General features: G+C 36.9%; 1 protein-coding gene across 1 annotated transcript in view; it reads left to right on the plus strand.

The window, feature by feature from the left end:
* Positions 1-22,954, plus strand: part of LAMA2 (laminin subunit alpha 2) — a 559,790-nt gene that overhangs the window by 474,577 nt on the left and 62,259 nt on the right. The window contains exons 45-48 of the mRNA XM_064294826.1: positions 2,250-2,404; positions 16,806-16,949; positions 17,940-18,073; positions 20,211-20,370. Of these exons, the coding sequence (XP_064150896.1) occupies positions 2,250-2,404; positions 16,806-16,949; positions 17,940-18,073; positions 20,211-20,370 (593 nt within the window). The remainder of the gene's footprint in view (positions 1-2,249; positions 2,405-16,805; positions 16,950-17,939; positions 18,074-20,210; positions 20,371-22,954) is intronic.

Raw genomic sequence — 22,954 nt, forward strand, 5'->3', positions numbered from 1 at the left:
GAGAATAACAAAATAAAGTTAAATCTTAGCAAATATGCAACTGCTATGATAGAAAAATATCCTCTCTTAAAAATTGCATATTTTCAATTGAATGGAAAAAATAAAACTTCAAAATAAATAACCCACTACCCAGTGCCATCAAGTCAATTCAAAATAGATAGAAAATAATAATAATAAACCATATCAAAACCAGAAAAAATATGGCCAAAACTGTCCTTAGAGGAAAATGAGAGAAATTGCATTACTAGATAAGCACTGAAATAAACAATTTAGGCAATCAACTCAATAAGTTAGAAAAAATAAAATTTGCCTAAAGAAAGACTAAATGAAAGAAAACATTAATGAATTAGAAGACAGAAAATAATAGCCTTGATAAATAAGCTCAAGAGGTGAATCTTTAGGAATATAAAAATAACAAAATAAGAGATCGACAGGCTTAATCAAGAAAAATCAGTACAAATAGACAAAATTCAAAAGAAGATATAACTAGATAAGGAGGAAATTTAATACTTTATAAGAGAGTATAAGGTCTATGCTAATAAACCTTTAAGTCTAAAAGATATGGATAATATTCTAGCAAAACATTGTTATTTAAAATGATCTCCAAAAGTGATTAAAAAATCTATACTGCCAAATAGTTAGTTTTAAAAAACTACCCGACAAGAAAGCATAAGACTCAATATCACAGATTAAGTATTATTGAGGAAGATAATTTCTATGTAACTAAAATAAACTGCTCCAAAAGATATGCAAGCATAGGGGGAGGTAGACAAAATGATGACACCCAGATTCCATCTTGAAGCATTTGAAGACTCATGGGAGCTTTAAAAGAAATGGATTTGTTACTTGCTTAAAAAAAAAATTTTTTTTTTTTTTAAGCCTAAATTGTCTTTGCTTAATCCTTTTTATCTTTATTATGAATTTAAACTGAAATCATTTTTACCCAATTCTGGAATGGTTTGTAGAAAATTACAGTAATATTGCATAATTAAAAGAAGGAAGAAAATGGATAAATGATTTGCTAAAAGTATACAAAACAAAGTGGCAACTGTGTCTATGTTGAAAATCTATACAATTTTTTATCAAGATTTTTTACCATGATTGCATGCATTTCAGGAAGAAAATACTCAGTTCTTGATCTAGCCACTGTATTAATTAGAGTTAATAATATACCTATATTTTTTAAAATACAACTAACAATATAACATATTTATGAGCATGAGTTCAAAAAAAAAATCAAAATACCTACTTCAAAACCTTGTCTAAAAATAATAATTTACTTCCTTTGAGCACATTTGATTCATTCTTGAGGATAGTTCTCAATGGTTCAATGTCAGCCAGAGAATAAGTCAGTCATGGTCTAGCAAGGCATGTAGCCTTGAACTGTGAGCGCTTTAACTTTTTCATCAGAGTCACAATGACAGAAGGCAGAACAATACGTGCTTGATGTAGTTTGGATAAGACTGCCAGCATCCTTGGGATGGAATAATTGGATTTCCATGTGCTATATGCCCTCCTATGAAAAGTACATGCTGGAAATTTGTGGATTAGTCATAGCCTTTCGAGTATTTTAGAGTTGAACCATTTAAAATTGCCAATATTTGACCTTTTTTGATCTATAAAAAGAGCTGGTTGATATGGTTCAACCTCATACATAGAGAAGAATAATGAACTGTTCTTCAAAATGAAATTGAACTGCAACATGAGGATTTCATTAAAGTCTAACATAAGCCCCAAGCGTAAGAGTTGTTCAACATTGAAATGTTTTACACAAGACATTTTGCTAGCTCCTCTATTTAAGCGTGGGCAGAAAGACAATGAGAAAAAGGAAGAAAATCAATTTTTTGTAAGAATTCTGATTCATGTATAGCTCTGGTTTGGACAGACTATGTGATATTTTAAAGACTCTTCCAGAATTTTCTTAATTCTATGACTAAAGTTCTAGAAAAGGTAGCTTTTTGGCTGACGCTAGAAATTAAATATTGAATTAAATTCGTCATTTTCTCTAGTTTCAATTCTATTTTCTACCTTAACCACAAAGCCAAAATGTTGCCCCTATTTCTCTAACATTTCCTCCACCCTGCTTGAATCCAAGCTAAAATATTCCCATTTGCCATCACTTTGCTTTAGCATTCGTGGCCTTGCTTTGGATTAGATGAAATTCCTTCCATTGTTTAGTAAAGCCTACTGCTATTCTAATTCTTTGTGAATATATGTCCTTGTGTGTGTGTTGATTTTGTTCCATGCAGTTGCAGATGCAGACGCCACTGTGAAAAATTTAGAACAAGAGGCTGATCGACTAATAGATAAACTCAAACCTATCAAGGAACTTGAGGATAACCTGAAGAAAAACATTTCTGAGATAAAAGAACTGATAAACCAAGCTAGGAAACAAGCCAATTCTGTAAGTTCCTCATATTTTCAGTATCAGTAACTGATTGTAATTGTTGGGTGCTAGGGTCACTATGAGTCAGAATTGACTCAACAGCACTACGTTTGTTTTTTTTGGGGGGGGGGGATCACTGTTGAATGATCTCTGGTTCTTTTCCTTTAACTTGAAACTATTCAGGGAGGATAAAAGATTATTTCTTTCGGAAATTTCAGTAGAAGGTTTATGAGAAAATAATTACCACTTATTGTTTAAAAAATGGAACCTCTGGTACATTTTATTATTGGTTGAATAGAGTAATACAAAGAGATTTTCTAATCCTTTTATGGTGGCAGCCTGATTGGCTCTCAGGCTGGGACTGCTTATGTGAGGCCTGTGGCGGTATCCATGCATACAAGAGTGTATCTAGAGCCTTCACTGAGAGGCATAGTGCTATGTAGTCAATTTGCTAATTACACATAGGCTAGGAGCTGTGATGGATATGAAAAACCTTTGTTGTTGTTGTTAGGTGCCATTGAGTCTGTTCCAACTCATAGCGACCCTATGTACAACAGAATGATATACTGCTTGGTCCTGTGCCTTCCTCACTATGATTGCTATGCTTAGGTCCATTGTTGCAGCCACTGTGTCAGTCCATCTCACTGAGGGTCTTCCTCTTTTTCGCTGACCCTCTCCTTTACCAAGCCTAATGTCCTTCTCCAGGGACTGATCCCTCCTGACAACATGTCCAAAGTATGTGAGATGTAGTCTCACCATCCTTGCTTCTAAGGAGCATTCTGGTTGTGCTTCGTCCAAAACAGATTTGTTTGTTCTTTTGGCAGTCCATGTTATATTCAATATTCTTCTTCAACACCACATTTCAAAGACATCAATTCCTCTTATGTCTTCCTTATTCATTGTCCAGCTTTCACATGCGTAGGAGGTGATTGAAAACACCATGGCCTGGGTCAGGCACACCTTAGTCTTCAAAGTGACATCATGGAAAACCTCTATCATATACTAAAAAAACAAAGAGGGATCACTGTTTCTTAAATATATATGTTAAAGGATATATATATAGAGAGAGAGAGACAATATATTATACATATACTTTTGTCAGCATATAAGCAACACCAAAAAGCATTTTGGTTAAAAACAACCTATATATTTTCATTTTTTTATCATGGAGTAGATACAAGGAACATTTCATTTGTCTAAAATTTTGCTCGTTATTAACCCAATTAGAAGACTATTAAGATAGATATAGAACTTTCTAGAAAGTAGCATCCTAATAATGAGTCAGGACAGAGATGTTGACTACCAATGTGAAATTTTATATAACCTATTAACATGTTATGAGGTTTAAACTCAAACCTTTTTGGAAACCTAAGTCTTCTATCTCAAAACTTTCATTGGCCTAACAACCTTGAAGTTAGCTAGGATGGCAAAAAATGCCCTTTTTTAAAGTCCATCAATTTAGATTGTTTAAATAATGACCTGGAATATGATTCCAAATGACAATACAGCCCTTCTCCCTTATACATATCTCATACCTCTAAACATGGCCAAAACAATGAGTTCAAGGTCAACCATGAAAAGGAATTCATGACTGATTAAAGAAAAATTTAGAAAACAATAAAAAGATTGGTACAAATGATGTTTCAGATCAGAATAAATGAAGGAGTGATAGGGTCTAAGAAGACAGACATTACACAATAATATGAGGACCATGTAGCCAGTATAACAGTTGGTCATTATATATGTCAGGCATAAAGTAAAAAGAAACCAGGGTTTATGGTTTTATCTAAGATTTAGCCAGTGTAGAAAAAGCATTCCTGGTTGGTGCAAACCATTAAGGTGCTGAGCTGCTCATCAAAAAGTTGGAGGTTCAAGTCCACTCAGAGGCACCTCAGAAGAGAGGCCTGGTCATATACCCAAAACCCACTGCCATCGAGTCGATTCCAACTTATAGTGACCCTATAGGGTGAGTAGAACTGCCCCATAGAGTTTCCAAGGAGTGCCTGGCAGATTTGAACTGCCAGCCTCTTGGTTAGCAGCGGTAGCATTTAACCACTACCCCACCTGGTCATATACTTCTGAAAAATCAACCACTGAAAACCCTATGGAGTACAGTTCTACTCTGACACACATGAGATCACCATGACTGAGTCGACTCAATGGCAACTGGTTTTGGTATGTTTAGGGCTACCTGCCGTGAGGTACACAAGATGAATGCGGCAGTTCTGCTCACAAAGTTTATAATCTAGTAGAAGAAATAAGACATGTATGCAGAGAACTCTAAGACAATGCAGAATATTGTACATTACATGAGAAATGAGAAGTACTACAGAAGATGAGACAAATCACCTACTGGTAGGTACTAAAAAATTTCCTAAAGGGAACAGTTTGAGTCAGGCTCGAAGTGGGATGTTAGAGGGGAATGTGGTGGGGGAGAGAATTCTGAGAAGAGGAAATGGCTTGAATGGCTTATTTTCTTGAACCAAGGCAGAGAGCAAAGATGAACTTTCAGGGTTGGCTCATGAAAGAACAGTCTAGTTTCCCAAGAGTAATTGGTAGAGTGAACATTGAACTGGAAAGATCAATGGAGGCCAGTTCTTGTCAGGCCTTGAATGGCAAGTTAAGCAGTTTCATTTGGCAGCAACTCTATCTGGGATAAACTTCATTGACAAGGATAAGCTGAAAGTTACTGACCATGAAATGTGGTGTAATCAGAGCTGTGCTTTTTTAATATGAATCTCAAAGTAGTTTCTGGGCTAGATGAGAGAAACTAGAAAGAAGGAAGCAAATATAGTTAGATACCAAACCTTAGCTGTGGCAGTGGCAAGAGAAAGGAAGAGACTGATATACCACTTCTATATTTTGCAAAGTTAACTCTGAAGAAGCAGGAACAGCAAATGTTCTTTGTAAATCACACTTTTAGCTACATTTTCTGGCTTAGTCATCAAACGGGAAATATGAACATTTTTATTATTTCCTCTTTTTAAAGAAATCTAAAAATATGCCCATATGTTCATCAGTTGTAAATAATCCCCAATGATAAAATTCTGACATATATAAAATATAGAATAAAAAATGAATGAAAGGTATAAAAGTAATTCTAGAAAAATTAACCATAGTCCATGCCTTTCAAGGAGATTTTTGATCACTCATGGAAATGGAAGTTACAACAAAATCCCTTACATTTTATAAGATATTAGAAATATGCAGGCAGACTTTTTTTTTTTAATGAGCTTTGTAGTAACTGAAGATCACATTTGTCTATTTTATAAATATATTTTGAAACCTGGCACAAATGTCTGCATGTAACCTTAACACATACGGAATATGACCAAGAGAAAGAAGACATTGATTTTAAAGTGGATTTCTTCTGGTTTGTTGACTCTGTTATTGAGTGGTTGATAATATTTTTAAATGAATGGATAGAAAGTACAGTAAAAATTCAATAGGTATAGTAATGGGATACTCAATAATGTTTAATTGCATTCATGATAATGAACTGGTAAGTAATGTTACATGAAAAATGCCTTAGAGCTACCTAATGCTGAATGATTCATTTGGAAGGCACACTAAAGATTCACATTAAAAACAACAATAATTAATAGAACCAAACATCCTATGAGTATATTTGTATTTCAGAAATTCGTCCCTTCTTATAAGAGGGATACGTACTACAGATTTCTTCTAAAGAAATTTATATATACTATACTGAGATTTATAGGGAAAGTGGTCAAAAGAAGTAGCTGTAATCGAAAATCAAAGCACAAAGAAAACAAAACAGGAAATCCAGTGGGTTTTCTATATGAATGAGTAAGAGTTGAGCAATAGTTTATTTGACAAGACTAATTGCTGGCATATCGGGCATTACATCATTTTGTTCAAAGAACCTTATTTTCTAGATATATTAAGTGCACCACAAGTAAATTAATTGTAACTCCTGGTAATGTTTAAAAAAAAAAAAAAGTGCTATCGAGTCACTTCCAACTCATAGCGACCCCATAGTGTTTCCTAGGAGTACCTGGCAGACTTGAACTGCCGACCATTTGGTTAGCAGCCATAGCACTTAGCCGCTACGCCACCTGGTAATGTTAGATACCCTAATTTTATAATAGCGATTCTTTTAGGCTTTCAGTTCTTAAATGAAGTTTCATCAGTTTGATTAGATTTCAGTCCTGGTGCTCTGTCTTTTCCTATTTTGGAAACTCTCCTTTTCAACACACCAATCATATAATTCCCTATCATTTCCATCCGGCATACCCAGCAAGGGTTGAAACTCCTCCTTTGGCCAAATAGTCATGCGTTCTACTCATATTCAGTTATTTCTTCTCTAAATAGCAACTGAGGAGTGTCATTAATTGTATTCTTAAAACAAACAAACAAACAAAAGTGGCTCATTTATGATTAAACTAGCTATGATATGGTCCAGTTTATAAAGCATTTATGAAGTAAAGATAAGACAAACTATACACACAGTTACATTTGACTACTCATCCAGCCCCACTAGGAATTTGGATTTGATTTCCCACCAGGGATAGCTGTGTCTATTACTCAATCGCACTCGTGAATTCTAGTCAGATCTTGATTTTTTCTTTTCTTTCATTTTCTTTTGATGTTAATGACACAGCTTACTTCAGGTATCAGATTTGCTCAATGTCAAGATCTTTTCTGATAACTGTTTTGGTTCACATGCCGTAAATTCCTAAAGACTTGGTGTCACCTGTACCTGTTCCTGAACATTAAAAACATTTGAAAAATGCATTCCCCCTACATCCCCTCTAATATATTTTCTTTCTCTTGCTTTGCTTTATCTTTTTTTTTTTTTTTTAACCTCTAAGCCCTCAGGTAACTCTTTGTATAGCTACTACTCTATCATGTAACAGCCTTCGCCAACCCCTATCACATATCTGCTTTCTATTATTAACATCCAGAGTAAAAGTTGTGCATTTCCTGATTCAGATTTTCTGCAATTCATTTCAGTTCACTTGTTCTGAGCACTGTACAGAGAGGGGGGAATCCCTTCATCTACAGAGCAAAGAACTAATTCCCTGTATGAAAACTGCATAACCAGGAAGACCGTCACCCCAGGACACAGAGGAAACCCTCTAGGGACCAGAGTTGCTACAGTCCTGGAGTCCTCAGTTTATAGGCTGGGCTGCAGCCTCCAGGGGAAGGCAAGATCAGAAAAAGCAGCCTAAGCAGTAGGCTTCCTAGATGGTTCCAGCCCCAGGTTACCACACACAGGGCTCCAGAAGAGTGAGCCTCTATCTCTTTCCAACACCTAGTTTCCTTTGCATGGTGATGCAAGTTGTTAGTCAGTTAGGTAATGTAGCTGTGGTGTACAAATACTTGACTTATGCAGGGTCTTGGAGTTCCTGGGTGATGCAAATGGTTAATACACTTGGCTGCTAACCAAAAGGTTGTCAGTTCAAGTCCACCCAGAGGTACCTTGGAAGAAAGGCCTGGTAATCTCCTTCTGAAAAATCAGCCATTGAAAACCCTATGGAGAAGCAGGGCCAAGATGGCGGAGTAGTCAGACACTTCATGTGGTCTCTCTTACAACAAAGATCAAAAAAAAAAAAAAAAAAACAAGCGAATCGATTATATATGACAATCTGGGAGCCCTGAACATCAAAAACAAAGATGCAGAGTCAGACTGAACGGCAAGGGAAGGGAGAGACAGTTCAGAAGCCATGAAGATTTGCCAGACCTGACCTGGCCAGCACCCTGCAGGCTGGATCAGCTGGCATGCATGGGCTAAAGCAAGTAGTAGCGCTCGGGATGCATTTTCCTCACCAGGAGGAACCAAGCAGCAGAGAGTCTGAACAAGCCTGTGGAACCAGGGGAAAGTGGAGCTGGGTCTGTGAAAGTTAAGTGCAAGCATCTAACCTGCCTCACGGAATCAAAAAAACCCTTTCCCCTCTGGGAAGCACCTCTGTCCTACCACCCACCCCCTCCTCACTCAGCTCCAGTCCCAGTCTGGCTTCAGTAATTACTTCATCCCCTGGGCCACAAATGGGACCCATTGCACTCCCCTACTCATTCTCCCAGCTTTGGAGACGGAACAAATTAACACACAACTAACAAACAGGAAAAAATAACCTGCCAGCTGCCCTAAACCTAGACATCAGGCAGGCACAGTCCCTTTGCCTAGACACAAGCATAAGGAGTCCATGGACTTTGAATGACTTTCACCCCAGCCTAGACGTGTCAGCCCATTTCAATAGCATAGGCCCTCATTAGCATAGTACAACAGGGTACATACCTGAAGCCTGTTTTCAACTGCAACAGGTAAGGGGGAGTGGCAGATTCATGACATTTGACACGTCCCTGCCCATTAAGCAGGGTCTTCACCTACCCACATCAGGGACCTAAGGACTGTTGGCTCCATCCACCCCATCTAGCTACCCAAGACAGAGGTCTGCTAATAAGTGATGCTTCCCAGTCCTTACAGCCAACAGCACTGGCTGCCCAAAGTTTCGTTGCAAAATCCACCCACCTATATGCTCTAGGGAACAAGGACACGCCTTCTACCTAGGCATTCAGGGGCAGGCATTAGCCCCTTACATTGCTCAGCACATAACCCCATATTGCATCCAGATACTTGTGCCTGCTCCAGTCACCCCTGTGTAGCCCATCTAGGACTGTAGATGAGAGCCTGCACCACACACATGGTGACTGATGACCTGGATACCTGAGCTGAATCCACACAAGAAAAGTAAGTAGATTCCTGAGCTCACATACCTAGTAGCAGCTCTGATCAGCTGGTGACAGGACAAGAGAGCTTCAAAGACACCAATAATAAAGGTAGTTCACACAGCCCGCCTACTTGGGTATGTCAAAATGAAACAAAACAAGCTAGAATACAGTAAGCAAACATAAATAAATATAATAACTTATTGATGGCTCAGAGACAACAGTCAATATCAAGTCACATAAAGAGTCCGATCATGATGGCTTTGGCAAGGAGCCCCCCCAAAAAACCAAGAAGCCTCCTGGAGAAAGATAAGGTCTTGGAATTACAAGAGGTAGAATTCAAAAGATTAATATACAGAGCTCTTCAAGAGATCAGGAAGGAAATCAGGCAAAATGCAGACCAAGCCAAGGAACACACAGACAAAGAAATAGAGGAACTTAAGAAGGTTATATAAGAGCACAATGAAAAAATAACAGGCTGAAAGAATCCACAAAGAGACAGCAAATAGAAACCCAAAAGATTAACAATATAATTTCAGAATGAGACAACTCAATAGAGAGTGATAGGAGCAGAACTGAGGCAACAGAAGTCGGAATTAATGAGATTGAAGATAAAGCACTTGACACCAACTTATGTGAGGAAAAATCAGATAAAAAAATTTTAAAAAATGAAGAAATCCTAAGAATTATGTGGCACTCTTTTTTTTTTTTCTGTCAAGAGAATAACCTACAAGTGATTGGAGTACCAGAACAGAGGGGGATAACAGAAAATACAAAAAGAATTATTGAAGATTTGTTGGCAGAAAACATCCCTGATATTGTGAAAGACAAGAAGATATCTACCCAAGAAGCTATCCACACGGGGTAGATCCCAAAAGAAAGTCACCAAGACATGTAATCAAACTTGCCAAAACCAAAGATAAAGAGAGAATTTTAAGAGCAGCTAGGGATAAACAAAAAGTCATCTACAAAGGTGAGTCAATAAGATTGAGCTCTGGCTACTCAGTAGAATTCATGCAGTCAAGAAGGCAATAGGATAACATATACAAAGTCTTGAACGAAAAAAAAATTGCCAGCCAAGAATTATATATCCAGCAAAACTGTCTCTCAAATATGATGGTGAAATTAGGGCATTTCCAGATAAATGGAAGTTTAGGGCATTGGTAAAACCAAACCAAAATTCAAGAAATACTAAAGGGAGTCCTCCAGTTAAAGAATCAATAATATCAGATAACAACCCAAGACTAGGAAACAGGACAGAACAGCCAGATATCAGCCCAGATAGGAAAGTCACAAAAATAATTCAAAGCTAAAACACTGAAAATAGGGAAACAGAAATGTCAATATACAAAAGATGACAACATTAAAACAAAAAAGAGGGACTAAAAAATGTAGTCATAGATCTTTCATTTGGAGAGGAAGTTGAGGCTATATCAAGAAATAAAAGTTTGACTTAAACTTAGAAAAATAGAGGTAGATTTTAAGGTAACCACAAGGGAAACTAACAATCCTACACATGAAAATAAAAAAGAAGAAAAACATAAAGACTCAGCAAATATAAAATCAACAATAATGAAAAAGATGAAAAGAAAACGCATAAAGAAAAATGACTCAGCACAGAAAACTGAGTGGAACAAAGAAACTGTCAACAACACAAAAAAATGCATAAAAATGTTAGCACTAAACTCATACCTAGCAATAATTACGCTGAATGTAAATGGACTAAATGCAACAATAAATAGAACAGATAAAAAAAAAATGGTCCATCTATATTCTGCCTAAAACAGACACACCTTAGACTCAAAGATACAAACTAACTAAAACTCAAAGGCTAGAAAAAATATATATCAAGCAAACAACAATCAAAAAAGAGCACAAGTGGCAATATTAATCTCTGAAAAAATATATTTTAAAGCAAAATCCACCACAAAGAATAAGGAAGGACACTATATAATGGTTAAAGTGTCAATACACCAGGAGGACATCACCTTAATAAATATTTATGCACCCAACGACACGGCTCCAAAATACATAAAACAAACTCAAACAGCATTGAAATTTGAGAGAGACAGATCCACAATAATAGTAGGAGACTTCAACACATCACTTTCGGTGAAGGACAGAACATCCAGAAAGAACCTCAGTAAAGACACAGAAGATCTAAATGCCACACTCAACCAACTTGATCTCATAGATATACAGAGAACACTCCATCCAAGAGTAACCAAGGATACTGTGTTTTCCAATGCACATGGAACATTCTCCAGAATAGACCACATATTAGGCCTCAAAGCAAGCCTTAACAGAATCCAAAACATCAAAATATTACAAAGCATATTTTCTGACCGTAAAGCCATAAAGGTAGAAACCAATAACAGAAAAACCAAGGGAAAAAAAATCAAATACATGGAAACTGAACAACACGTTGCTCAAAAACTACTGGTTTAGAGAAGAAATCAAGGACAGAATAAAGAAATGCACATAATCAAATGAGAATGAAAACACATCCTACCAAAACCTTTGGGACACAGCAAAAGCAGTGCTCAGAGGTCAATTTATAGCTGTAAATGCATAATCCTAAAAGCAAGGGCCAAAATCAAATCATTAACCCTAAAACTCAAATAACAGCAAAAGAAGGTCAAGAGCACCAGAAAAAAGGAGATAATAAAAATTAGTGCAGGAATAAATGTAATAGAGAATAGAAAAAGAACTAAAAGAGTTAACAAGACCAAAAGCTGTTTCCTTGAAAATACCAACAAAATCGATAAACCATTGAATAAACTGATAAAAGAAAAACAGAAGAGAAAGCAAATAACCCGAATAAGAATAAGATGTATGATATCACATCAGACTCAACTGAAATTAAAGGAAACATAACAGAATACTATGAAAAATGGTACTCCAACAAATTTGAAAACCTAGAGGAAATGGACAAATTTCTAGAAACACACTACCTACCCAAACTAACACAAACTGAGGTAGAAAAACTAAAGAAACCTATAACATAAGACATTGAACAGGTAATTTAAAAATTCCCCTCCAAAACACTGACCCTGCCAGCTTCACTGGAGAGTTCTAGCAAACTCTCAGAGAAGAGTTAAAGCCAGTACTACTAAAGGTACTTCAGAGCATAGAGAAGGATGAAATACTCACAAACTCATTCTATGAAGCCAGCATATCCCTGATAGCAAAATCACACCACAAAAAAAGAAAATTACAGACCAGTATCCCTCATGAAGATAGATGCAAAAATCCTCAACAAAATTCTAGCCAATAGAATCCAACAACATATCAAAAAAATAATTCACCATGACCAAGTGGGATTCATACCAGGTATGCAGGGATGGTTCAACATTAGAAAAATAATCAGTGCAATCCATCACATAAATAAAACAATAGATAAGAACTATATGATCTTATCGATTGATACAGAAAAGGCATTTGAGGAAGTCTAACACCCATTCATGATAAAAACTCTCAGCAAAATAAGAATAGAAGGAACACAATAAAGGGCATTTATACAAATCCAACAGCCAATATCATCGTAAATGGAGAGAGTCTGAAAGCATTCCCCTTGAGAACAGGAACAGACAAGGATGTCCTTTATCACCACTCTTATTCAACGTTGTGCTTGAGGTCCTAACCAGAGCATTAAGGCAAGAAAAATAAGTAAAGGGCATCCAAATTGATAAGAGAGAAGTAAAAACATCCCTATTTGCAGATGATATGCTCTTATACACAGAAAACCCCAGAGAATCCACAAGCAAACTACTGGAATGAATAGAAAATTTCGTCAAAGTATTAGGATACAAGATAAACATACAAAAATCAGTTAGAGTATTCTACACCAACAAAGAGAACTTTGAAGAGGAAATCACCAAATCAATACTGTTTACAATGGCCTCCAAGAAGATAAAATACTTAGGAATAAATCTAACCAGAGACGTAAAAGACCTATACAAAGAAAACTACAAGACACTACTGCAAGAAACCACAAGAGACCTACATAAGTGGAAAAAACATATCTTGCTCATGGATAGGAAAACTGAATGTAGTGAAAATGTCTTTTCTACCCAAAGGGATCTACAGATACAGTGCAATCCCGATCCAGATTCCAATGACATTTTTTAACAAAAGAGAAACAAATCACTAACTTCATATGGAAAGGGAAGAGGCCCCAGATAAGTAAAGTATTACCAAAGAAGAAGAACAAACTGGGAGGCCTCACACTACCTGATTTTAGAACCTATTATTCTGCCACGGTAGTCAAAACAGTCTGGAACTGTTACAACAACAGATCCAGAGACCAGTGGAACAGAATTGAGAATCCAGACATAAATTCACCCACCTATGAGCAGCTGATGTTTGATAAAGGTCCAAAGTCCATTAAATGGGGAAAAGAAAGCCTCTTTAACAAATGGCTCTGGCATAACTGGATATCCGTCTGCAAAAAAATGAGACAAGACCCATACCTCACACTGTGTACCAAAACTAACTCCAAATGGCTCAGATACCTAAGTATATAATCTAAAATGATAATGATCATGGAAGAAAAAATAGGGACAATGCTAGGAGCCTTAATACATGGCATAAACAGAATACAAACCACAACTAACAATGAACAAACACTGGAAGAGAAACTAGATAACTGGAAGCTTCTAAAAATCAAACTTATGCTCACGATCATTAGCCATTAGAGAAATCCAAATCAAAACTACAATGAGATACCACCTCACTCCAACAAGGCTAGCATTAATCCAAAAAACACAAAATAATAAACATTGCAGAGGTTATGGAGAGACTGGAACACTTATACATTGCTGGTGGGAATGTAAAATGGTAGAACCACTTTGGAAATTGATTTGGAGCTTCCTTAAAAAGCTGAAAGTAGAAGTACTATACAATCCAGCAATTCCACTCCTTGGAATATATCCTTGAGATATAAGTCATCACATGGATAGATATATGTATGTCCATGTTTATTGCAGCACTATTCACAATGGCAAAAAGATAGAAACATCCTAGGTGCCCATCAGCAGATGAATGGATAAACAGATCATGGTGTATACACACAATGGAATACTACACAACAATAAAGAACAATGATGAGTCTGCGAAACATCTCATAACATGGATGAATCTGATAGGCAGTATGCTGAGTGAAATTAGCCAGTTGCACAAGGACAAATATTGTATAAGAGCACTATTATAAGAACACAAGAAAAGTTTTAAACACAGAAACAAACATTCTTTGATGGTTATGAGGGTGGGCAGGGAGGGAGAGGGGAATTCACAAACTAGATAAAATCTTAGGTGAAGGGAAGAACAACACACAGTACCGGGGAAGGCAGCACAACTGGACTAAACCAAAAGCTAAGAAGTTACCTGAACATAGCCAAACCCTTCAAAGGACAGAGTAGCAGGGACAAGGTCTGGGGACCATGGTTTGGGGGGACATCTAGGTCAAATGGCATAACAAAGTTTACAAAGAAAGTGATCTGCATCCCACTTTGGTGAGTGGCAGCTGGGGTCTTAAAAACTTGCAAGCGGGTGTCTAAGATGCATCAATTGGTCCCAATCCACCTGGAGCAAAGGAGAATGAAGAACACCAAAGACACAAGGAATTAGCCCAAGAGACAAAAGGGCCACATAAACCAGAGACTTCATCAGCCTGAGACCAGAAGAACTAGATGGTGCCCAGCTACCACCAATCACCGCCTTGACAGAGAACACACCAGAGAGTCCCTGATGAAGCAGGAGAAAAGCAGGGTGCAGAACTCAAGTTCACGTAAAAAGACTGCACTTAATGATGTGACTGCAACTAGAGGAACCCCCAAAGACATGACCCCAGACTCTCAGTTAACCCAGAATTAAAACCATTCCCGAAGTCAGTTCTTCAGACCAAGATCAGACTGGACTATAAAACACAAAATAATACTCAGGAAGAGTGTGCTTCTTAGTTCAAGTAGATACACAAGACTAAATGGGCAGCTCCTGTCCAGAGGCAGGATGAGAAGGCAGAAAGGGATAGGAGATGGTTGAATGGACACGGGAAACCTGGGGTGGAAAGGGGTTACATCATCGGGATTACAACTAGGGACATGTAACGATATATGTGTAGATTTTTGTGTGAGAAATTAACTTAAGCTGTAAACTTTCACCTAAAGCACAATTAAAAAAGAAAACCCTATGAAGCACAGTGCTACTCTGACACACATGAGGTCGCCATGAGTTGAAATTAACTTGACAGCAACTGCTTATGCAGAGTCTGCAGGAGACACAACAGATCTACTGTAACCCCAGACATTCTCAAACATCCAAATTTACTTATTTGCCAGAACTGAAGTTTGCACCCAGCACCCCCTCTGTGTAGTCTGTACCACCCTTGGCAAAAAGGCATGGTGCTACCTACACTTATACCCTATTTAGGCTGTTGGAGACATCCCTTTGTGTCATCATAATATGGAGACTGGTTTGGTGACCTAGGCTATCTTGTTTGGAATCTAAGAGACCCTTCCATGGGGGTAACAATAATGTTAGTTGGCTTTTTTCCAAGCTATCTGGCTAAACTATATTTACTATATTTGCAAACTATATGAGTAGCACAAAATGCTAGAAGAAATAAGAAAATGGAAATTCATGGCTAGTAAGGGTAGCACAAAGTGCTCAACTACTAGCCAAAAGGTTGGTGGTTCGAGCCTCCCGGAGGCTCTTTGGAAGACAGCCCTGATGATCTGCTTCTAACAACAAGGGGCAAGAAGCTTCCTGAGGATGGGCATTTGAGCCCGTGGTGGAGAGGCTGTACCTCCTTCTCTGTCTCTGCCTCCTACTGTAAGCACTATTACTGAGCAAAGTAACACTTTCTCTCAGAGTCCCAGCAATTACATTACAGTCCTGAAATCGCCCTGATGAGTTGATGGAGTTTTGCACCTCACCTAAGGAAATTAGCTCAAATAATCAGCTAGTGTTATTTGGGATTGAAGGAAGGCTCCCCAAATGTAAGTAAAAATTGGTCTGAGCAGTGTCAGTTCTATTCCTGAAGGATTCCTTTTTTAGCAATTTATCATAAATTTTGAAGTACTTAGTCAAAAGAAAAAAGGAGCTGTTAAATACATTAGTAGTGATAGCCACTGGAAATCATTTCCATCTCATTTCCTGGCAACTTAATAAAAAAAATGTATAATTTATTCTGAACTATATGTTCTGAGTGGAATGATTAATAGTATTTTTTCAAAGCTAAGAACATGGGGGGGTAGGTAATTTTCTTTTTGAGAACTCAAGGAAAACAGTTTCCTACTTTAATCGATACCCAAATCGCCGAAATTTCAATCTTAAGATTTCATTAAACAGCTTTAATGAAGATCATTACCACTAGATTCATGTAAAATCATCTTTTGAAGATGTTTCCTCTTTGTTCCCATTTTTGTAAAGGAGAGAGGTATGAAGGTAAGTATTTGTTAGGTGCATGTTTCAAAAAAAATAGTAGCGCGCTAACAAGACATGGGACATTGAACAGCTCATTGTCAAAAAGCTAGTGAAAACTCGCTCTTCTGTGCTGTCATTAATGAGCATAATGGTGTCTGCCTATGGGCATTTAATGATACTATTCGGTGATAGAAAAATAACTTCAAAGAAGAAATGATGACAGCTCTGTGCTTGTTTGGAAGCTACTTCAAACTTTTTGAGAGATTTAGTTTTGGTTCTTTGTACCTTGTTTTTCTTAAAGATCAAAGTATCTGTGTCTTCTGGAGGTGACTGCATTCGAACATACAAACCAGAAATCAAGAAAGGAAGCTACAATCATATCGTTATCAATGTCAAGACAGCTGTTGCTGACAATCTTCTTTTTTATCTTGGAAGTGCCAAATTTGTAAGTCTGATATTCAGTTTTTCTTTGGCCTACTGTGTATGGTATTGTCAGAGGTTCATTCCTGGAGTAGGGGAGATGTGTAGAATCCAATAACATGTCCCCCAAATCATCTAAGGTAGCCTTCTAGAAATGAAAACCTTGGAAGCTTACCTCACAGAGTTCTGAAATGTCAAATTAAGGCTTTTTTTTTCCTGCATGATTTAGACACATTTGCTTTCATATGTGAGTATGCCAACATTCATTTATTTAATTATATTTTTAGATCCCTCTGTTTAAGAAGGTTTTGTTTTTTACTTTTCTCACACAAAGAATTAAATAACTTTACAATATACTTTCATGTTAATGAGGTGAAAGTGGCAAATTGTGTGCTAATCTCTTACCAAAGAAAACTCTTCTGATTCGTGTTGAATTTATGACTCAAATGGATGTAACAGAAGTTGTGTCTACAAAATGCCACCGGAAGAAAGTGCTAATTCCTTCCATTGGCATCGCGTTACTTTGCATTCATCGGATGTTCCAAAATAAATCAGATTTTTTATACGTCAATCATGGTATCAGTCAATACTTGCCATTCAAGTGAGGAGTTCTGGGTCACAATGGGTTAAAAAAAAAACAGCTACACCCTCAGAAGTATCAGTGTCCTTGGTAAAAACTACAATGAATTTTTAATTCAAAGATTTGCTTTTATTTCTGCTACCAGTACCAGAGTGAGAAAAGTCTTTTGTCTCAAAGTCAGACCTAATTAGAATTGGTGAAATTAACACATAGGCCTCTGTGGTGTGGACATATGTGTTGCCTTAAAGTTATAATAATAATATATAAGTTTAATCATACATAAAAATAGAGCATATTGTTTGAGAAGTCTTACTGTGAGGCTTTCAGTTATTTAACGTAGCTGTAAATGTCACCAGTCAAAAAGAACTCCACTGGCCTCCTCTTTCAGGGTGATTTACATATGGTATCTATTGTTTTTGTGTTTCTCTGTACCAGATTGACTTTCTGGCTATAGAAATGCGTAAAGGCAAAGTAAGCTTCCTTTGGGATGTTGGATCTGGAGTTGGACGTGTAGAATATCCGGATTTGACTATTGATGACTCATATTGGTACCGTATTGAAGCATCAAGGTAACTAACTCAGTAAAGATTAAGATAATTGAATACAACATAACTTTGAAGGAGTTTTCCAGTTGATAAGAAAACTCCTATTTTCATTTCACAAGGTAGCCGTGTATGCATGTATGGACACGTAGGTGAAAGCACACACACACATACACACATGCATATATGTATGTGGAGGGAAATGGGTGTCTTTGGAGTGCCTGCTAGGAACTGACAGACGTTCAAGGTATTGACAAGAGCAACAAGTCCCTTTCTAATCCCTGTAGGAATTCAGGAATTTAGACTATTTTTAGGCATCCTCTCTCACCTGAAAAAGAAGTCTCTGATGCTTGCCCTCATTCAACACAAACCGAGTATAAGAGTTGCCATTGCTGCCTGTCATTGGTGTGCACAGCATCCTCTCCTCAGCTTCATAGCGATATGGCCTGCAGGCATGTACAACATCAAAATGCTGCATGAATATGTAACATTTTAGGTCCACACACTATCTTAAAATGGGCAGTAATAGGAAATAATTTCAGTAATTCTATTAGTTGATAAGTAACTCCACTTTGAAGCTTTGATTCAATTATCAACTTTTAGTGTATAGATTGCTTATAGTACTCATACCTATCCTCAATACCTCTCTCTCATTTCCATTTCTTCTTTTCCCAATTCGCAAATCCTACTAAACCCAAAGCAGCTAACAGTTCAAAGGTACGGTTAAGGCCCCAGAGTTACAAATGAGGCTGGTCTATTATTTGGGCGAAGAAGGCTTGCAGTGATAACTGTTGAATCTAGGTGATGGATACAAAAAGTTCCACTCTATTTTTGTATATGCTTAAATTTCCCCATAATAGAAAGCTTTTATTTAAAAAAAAAAAAAAATTGAGAAGCAAAGGAGCCCTGGTGGTTTACTGGTTAAGTGCTCAGCTGCTAACGGGAATGTGTCGACTGTTTGAACCCAGTGGTTCCAAGGGAGAAAGACCTGGCAATCTGTTCCCAGAAAGATTGCAGTCTAGAAAATCCTATGGGGCAGCTCTGCTGTTACGTGGTGTTGCTCTGAATTGAAAATTGGCTCAAAGGAAACTAACAACAAGAAACAATATTTTCAGCTCCTTTTAGGATCATCAGCAAAAGTGTGTGTGTGTAAGTGTTTTGCGTGTGTGTGTGTATAAGAGAGAGAGAAAGAGAAAGAAAATGTGATAAGGAGCAGCGGTGTTGGAGTAAGTACTAAAAAGGATGTTTCTGCTCAACAGAGTGCAGTTCTATCAAAAGATGAACATATTTGAATAAATTTATTCAATTGTTTTCATGTATTTCATTTAGTACTGCACCCTCAAAGAAAAAAAATAATTACCAAAATGAGACAGCAGGAAGAGAAATATGACACTGAAATTTTGTTTTGACTGTTTGCTTTAAAAGAGGGATCAGATTTTCATCTTTAACAATCCATGGAAATCAGTCACTTGAAAAAAGAAGATGAAATAAAATAATAGTAGCTTTCAAAATGCTATTAATTGAATTTAAAAGGGAAGTTGTTCTATGCAATTTGTACACACAACTCTGAAGATTAGATTTTATCCTATATGCATTGAGATGGTGTGCCAAACAATAAAAGACGGTACAATTCCGAGAAGACTCCATCAGCAAATTTGGATCCAAAATATAATAAGGGATTTTAGGAAAAATTGCACAATGTATAATGCGGAAGGGAGGCTCTTTCAGGGTTTACTTGCTAAATTAAATTGAATAACATGCTAAATGAAGTAATATTAACTTGTTTAAATAGCATGTGTTGGTAAATATTAAATTATTAGGCAGAGCAATAGGAAAAAGACTTTCCACTTAACCAACACCAGTTGTATCAGCTAGTTGCTGCTCTTGTCATTTCACATCAGTGGACAGCCACAGGATCAGGGTATGTTGCTCTCTGGCACTGGCCAAGTATGACAATAAGCCTTCAGTGAAGATCAGATTCTGAGTTTTGATTTGAGATTTAATGAATCTGGAATACTTGAAGCTAAAAACTCAGTTAATTCCTAAATATTCCAGAACAAGCCTCTTCGTTTTATCCGCCTTAAAGTCGTAGTTCCCAGAAATGTGATACTTGTTTCATTTTCTATATTTTCTTTCCCTTCACTTCAACGAACAACTCTGGAAGAACTGGGAGAAATGGAACAATTTCGGTGAGAGCCCTGGATGGACCCAAAGCCAGCATTGTGCCCAGTACATACAGTTCAGTCTCACCACCAGGGTATACTATCCTAGATGTGGATGCAAACGCAATGCTGTTTGTTGGTGGCTTGACTGGGAAGCTAAAGGTAATGCGCTCTTCCCCATTCTGTTGATTTCATCTTTATAGACAGGCAACAGCTGATATTGATTACTCTCAGAGAAAGCAAGATGAAGCTCTGCAAAGACTCGACCACTTGGACCACTTGTGTTCCTCTAACCTTATGTTACTCAAAAACATGAATTTATTTTGAGTAAAAATTTCCTCTCTTGAATTTCAGTCTAGAAACACATTGTCTTTAAGCCTAAAGTATATTTACCTTAAACAGTTGCTGTTTTGCCCTTATCTGTGACATCATTTTTTTGTCATTCTCATTTAAGTCACTTTCAGAGCAAAGTGTTTTTTTTAAAATATAGCTTATTCTCTGAATCAGTTTACAATTTATAGATATGAAGTGCTATAAGGTTCATAATCACATCTAATTAAAAGATTTATGAATACCTTGGGAAATACCACAGGAGCCATAAGCTTTCAAATCATGATCTGGTTTTAAAAGTCTTCAAGTTGTGCTTCTCCTCATTCTTACAGGGTAATGCACTTGATATTCATAATCGCTTCATGACAGGTCCTTGTGCATTTCAAATTACAAAGTGCCTACATTTTAAAGGAGCTCATGTTGATTAAATAGAATTAGATGTTGGAAAACGACCTGGGGGTGAGCATAACCAAATATCATAGATAATCCTGGGCTTGTCAAAATCATCCCAGGATGAGATTAGCCGGAAAATGTGAAAAGCCAGGGTGACCTCAAATGTATGAGAACTCAGCCTTCATATAAAGTTGTTTTATTTGTTTATGAGATGTGGATCTAAAGTATTAGAATTAATTCTACAACTGTACACTAAAATCATCCTCATTTCTTAGAACTGCATATAAATATGTATGGTACATAGTAACATATAGGCATATTATCAACTTTCTCTTCTCTCTAGAAAGATAAATATAGAGGTAGCATTTTGAAATCAAATCTGGGTTGGATTCCCTATTTTAGCATTGACTAAAATGTGACCACAGGCAAGTAACCTAACTTCTCGGGCTTCAGTGTTCTCAACTAGAAAAGGGAGATGAAAGTATCTACTTTGCTTGTATATTGTAGGACATAATAATAAACTTTTATAACATTAATGCAGCCCTGCTTATGTGCCAAGTACTATTTTAAGTAATTTCTGAGAATTAATTTACTTAACTCTCACAACAATCCCAAAAGGTAGATAGTTATATAGTCTCCATCTTATAGTTGAGGAAACTGAGGCACAGAGAATGTAAGTGACTTGACCAAGGTCACACAGCTAGTTAATGGTGGAGCTGGAATTTGAACACAGGTAAACCAGCACCAGTAAATCTCCACTCTTTACCAGGAACCACCATGCTTTATTGCCACAATGAATAGTGAGATTATGTGTATAAAATACATGACTAATACCTATGACACGGCAGTAATCGCACCTTAAATCCCAAGAATTGTTATTATTCAGATGTCACTGGTACAAAATAACTCTATTTTGTCAGTCTCAGGGAAAAAGAAAACATAGACAGATGAAATCTACAGAAATCTTTAAAAATCATTTTGACCAAGAGTTTCTAGGCTCCTGCCACACCAGAATATGAACCAAAAGCTGAAAACAAGTAACTAAATGAACTTGCTAATAAACTTCAAATTAACAGGAACATATTCCAAGTATAGTCTTTCAGGGTGAAAAAAGGAGAAGCATAAATCAAGTAGAATCCAAAAGTAGGATAATCAACCTCTGGAAAATTAAGACTTTGAGTGATGACGGAGAATTGCAAGGACCATTCTGACTTGTAAATGTCAGTGGCTGTAATCAGCATTCCTTCTATTTAGCAAAGTTATAACTAGACATTTTTAACTATTTAGTGACCATCTTCTTACATTAGTTCTAGAACTCAAACATGGTGATTCATTTTTTTCCCAAGATTATTCAGATAAATGTGGATTAGCTGTGGCATGGAGTTTCTAAATGTATAAGGTACCAGAATATAGTATTTATTTGTCATATAGAACTGTCAAAATCAATAGCTATTTGAATTATAAAAAGATGCTCTGGAAGGGAAAGGCAATACACAATATAAGGAAGTTAGGACAACATGACCAAGGCAAAAGAAGACACTGAGAGGTAAGCAAGAATGAAGGACAACTACAATAAATACGGAAACCCTGGTGGCGTAGTGGTTAAGAGCTACGACTGCTAACCCAATGGTCAGCAGTTCAAATCCACCAGGCGCTCCTTGGAAACCCTATGAGGCAGTTCTACTCTGTCCTATAGGGTCGCTATGAGCCAGAATTGACTCGATGGCCATGGGTAATGGCTAACAATAAATACTATAGCATATATAATCCTGCAACAACAGTAATAACAATAATTTATGAGTGAATACTTTGGTAGATATGTATGCTAAAGAGGTGTGGGAGGTCATATGGCAGTATGCCTGAACACATATATATGTATGGTTGTGGCTATTTCTACATACATATTTATATGTGCTGCATGTATATTCATCTATATAATAGAGTACATAGGTGGCACGGTTATGGAAACTTTTAGACATAACCAAACACCTCAATGGACTAAGATACTGGGATTGAGGGCTGA

Source organism: Loxodonta africana, chromosome 1 (genome assembly GCF_030014295.1).
Source record: "Loxodonta africana isolate mLoxAfr1 chromosome 1, mLoxAfr1.hap2, whole genome shotgun sequence".
Classification (NCBI taxonomy): Eukaryota; Metazoa; Chordata; class Mammalia; order Proboscidea; family Elephantidae; genus Loxodonta; species Loxodonta africana.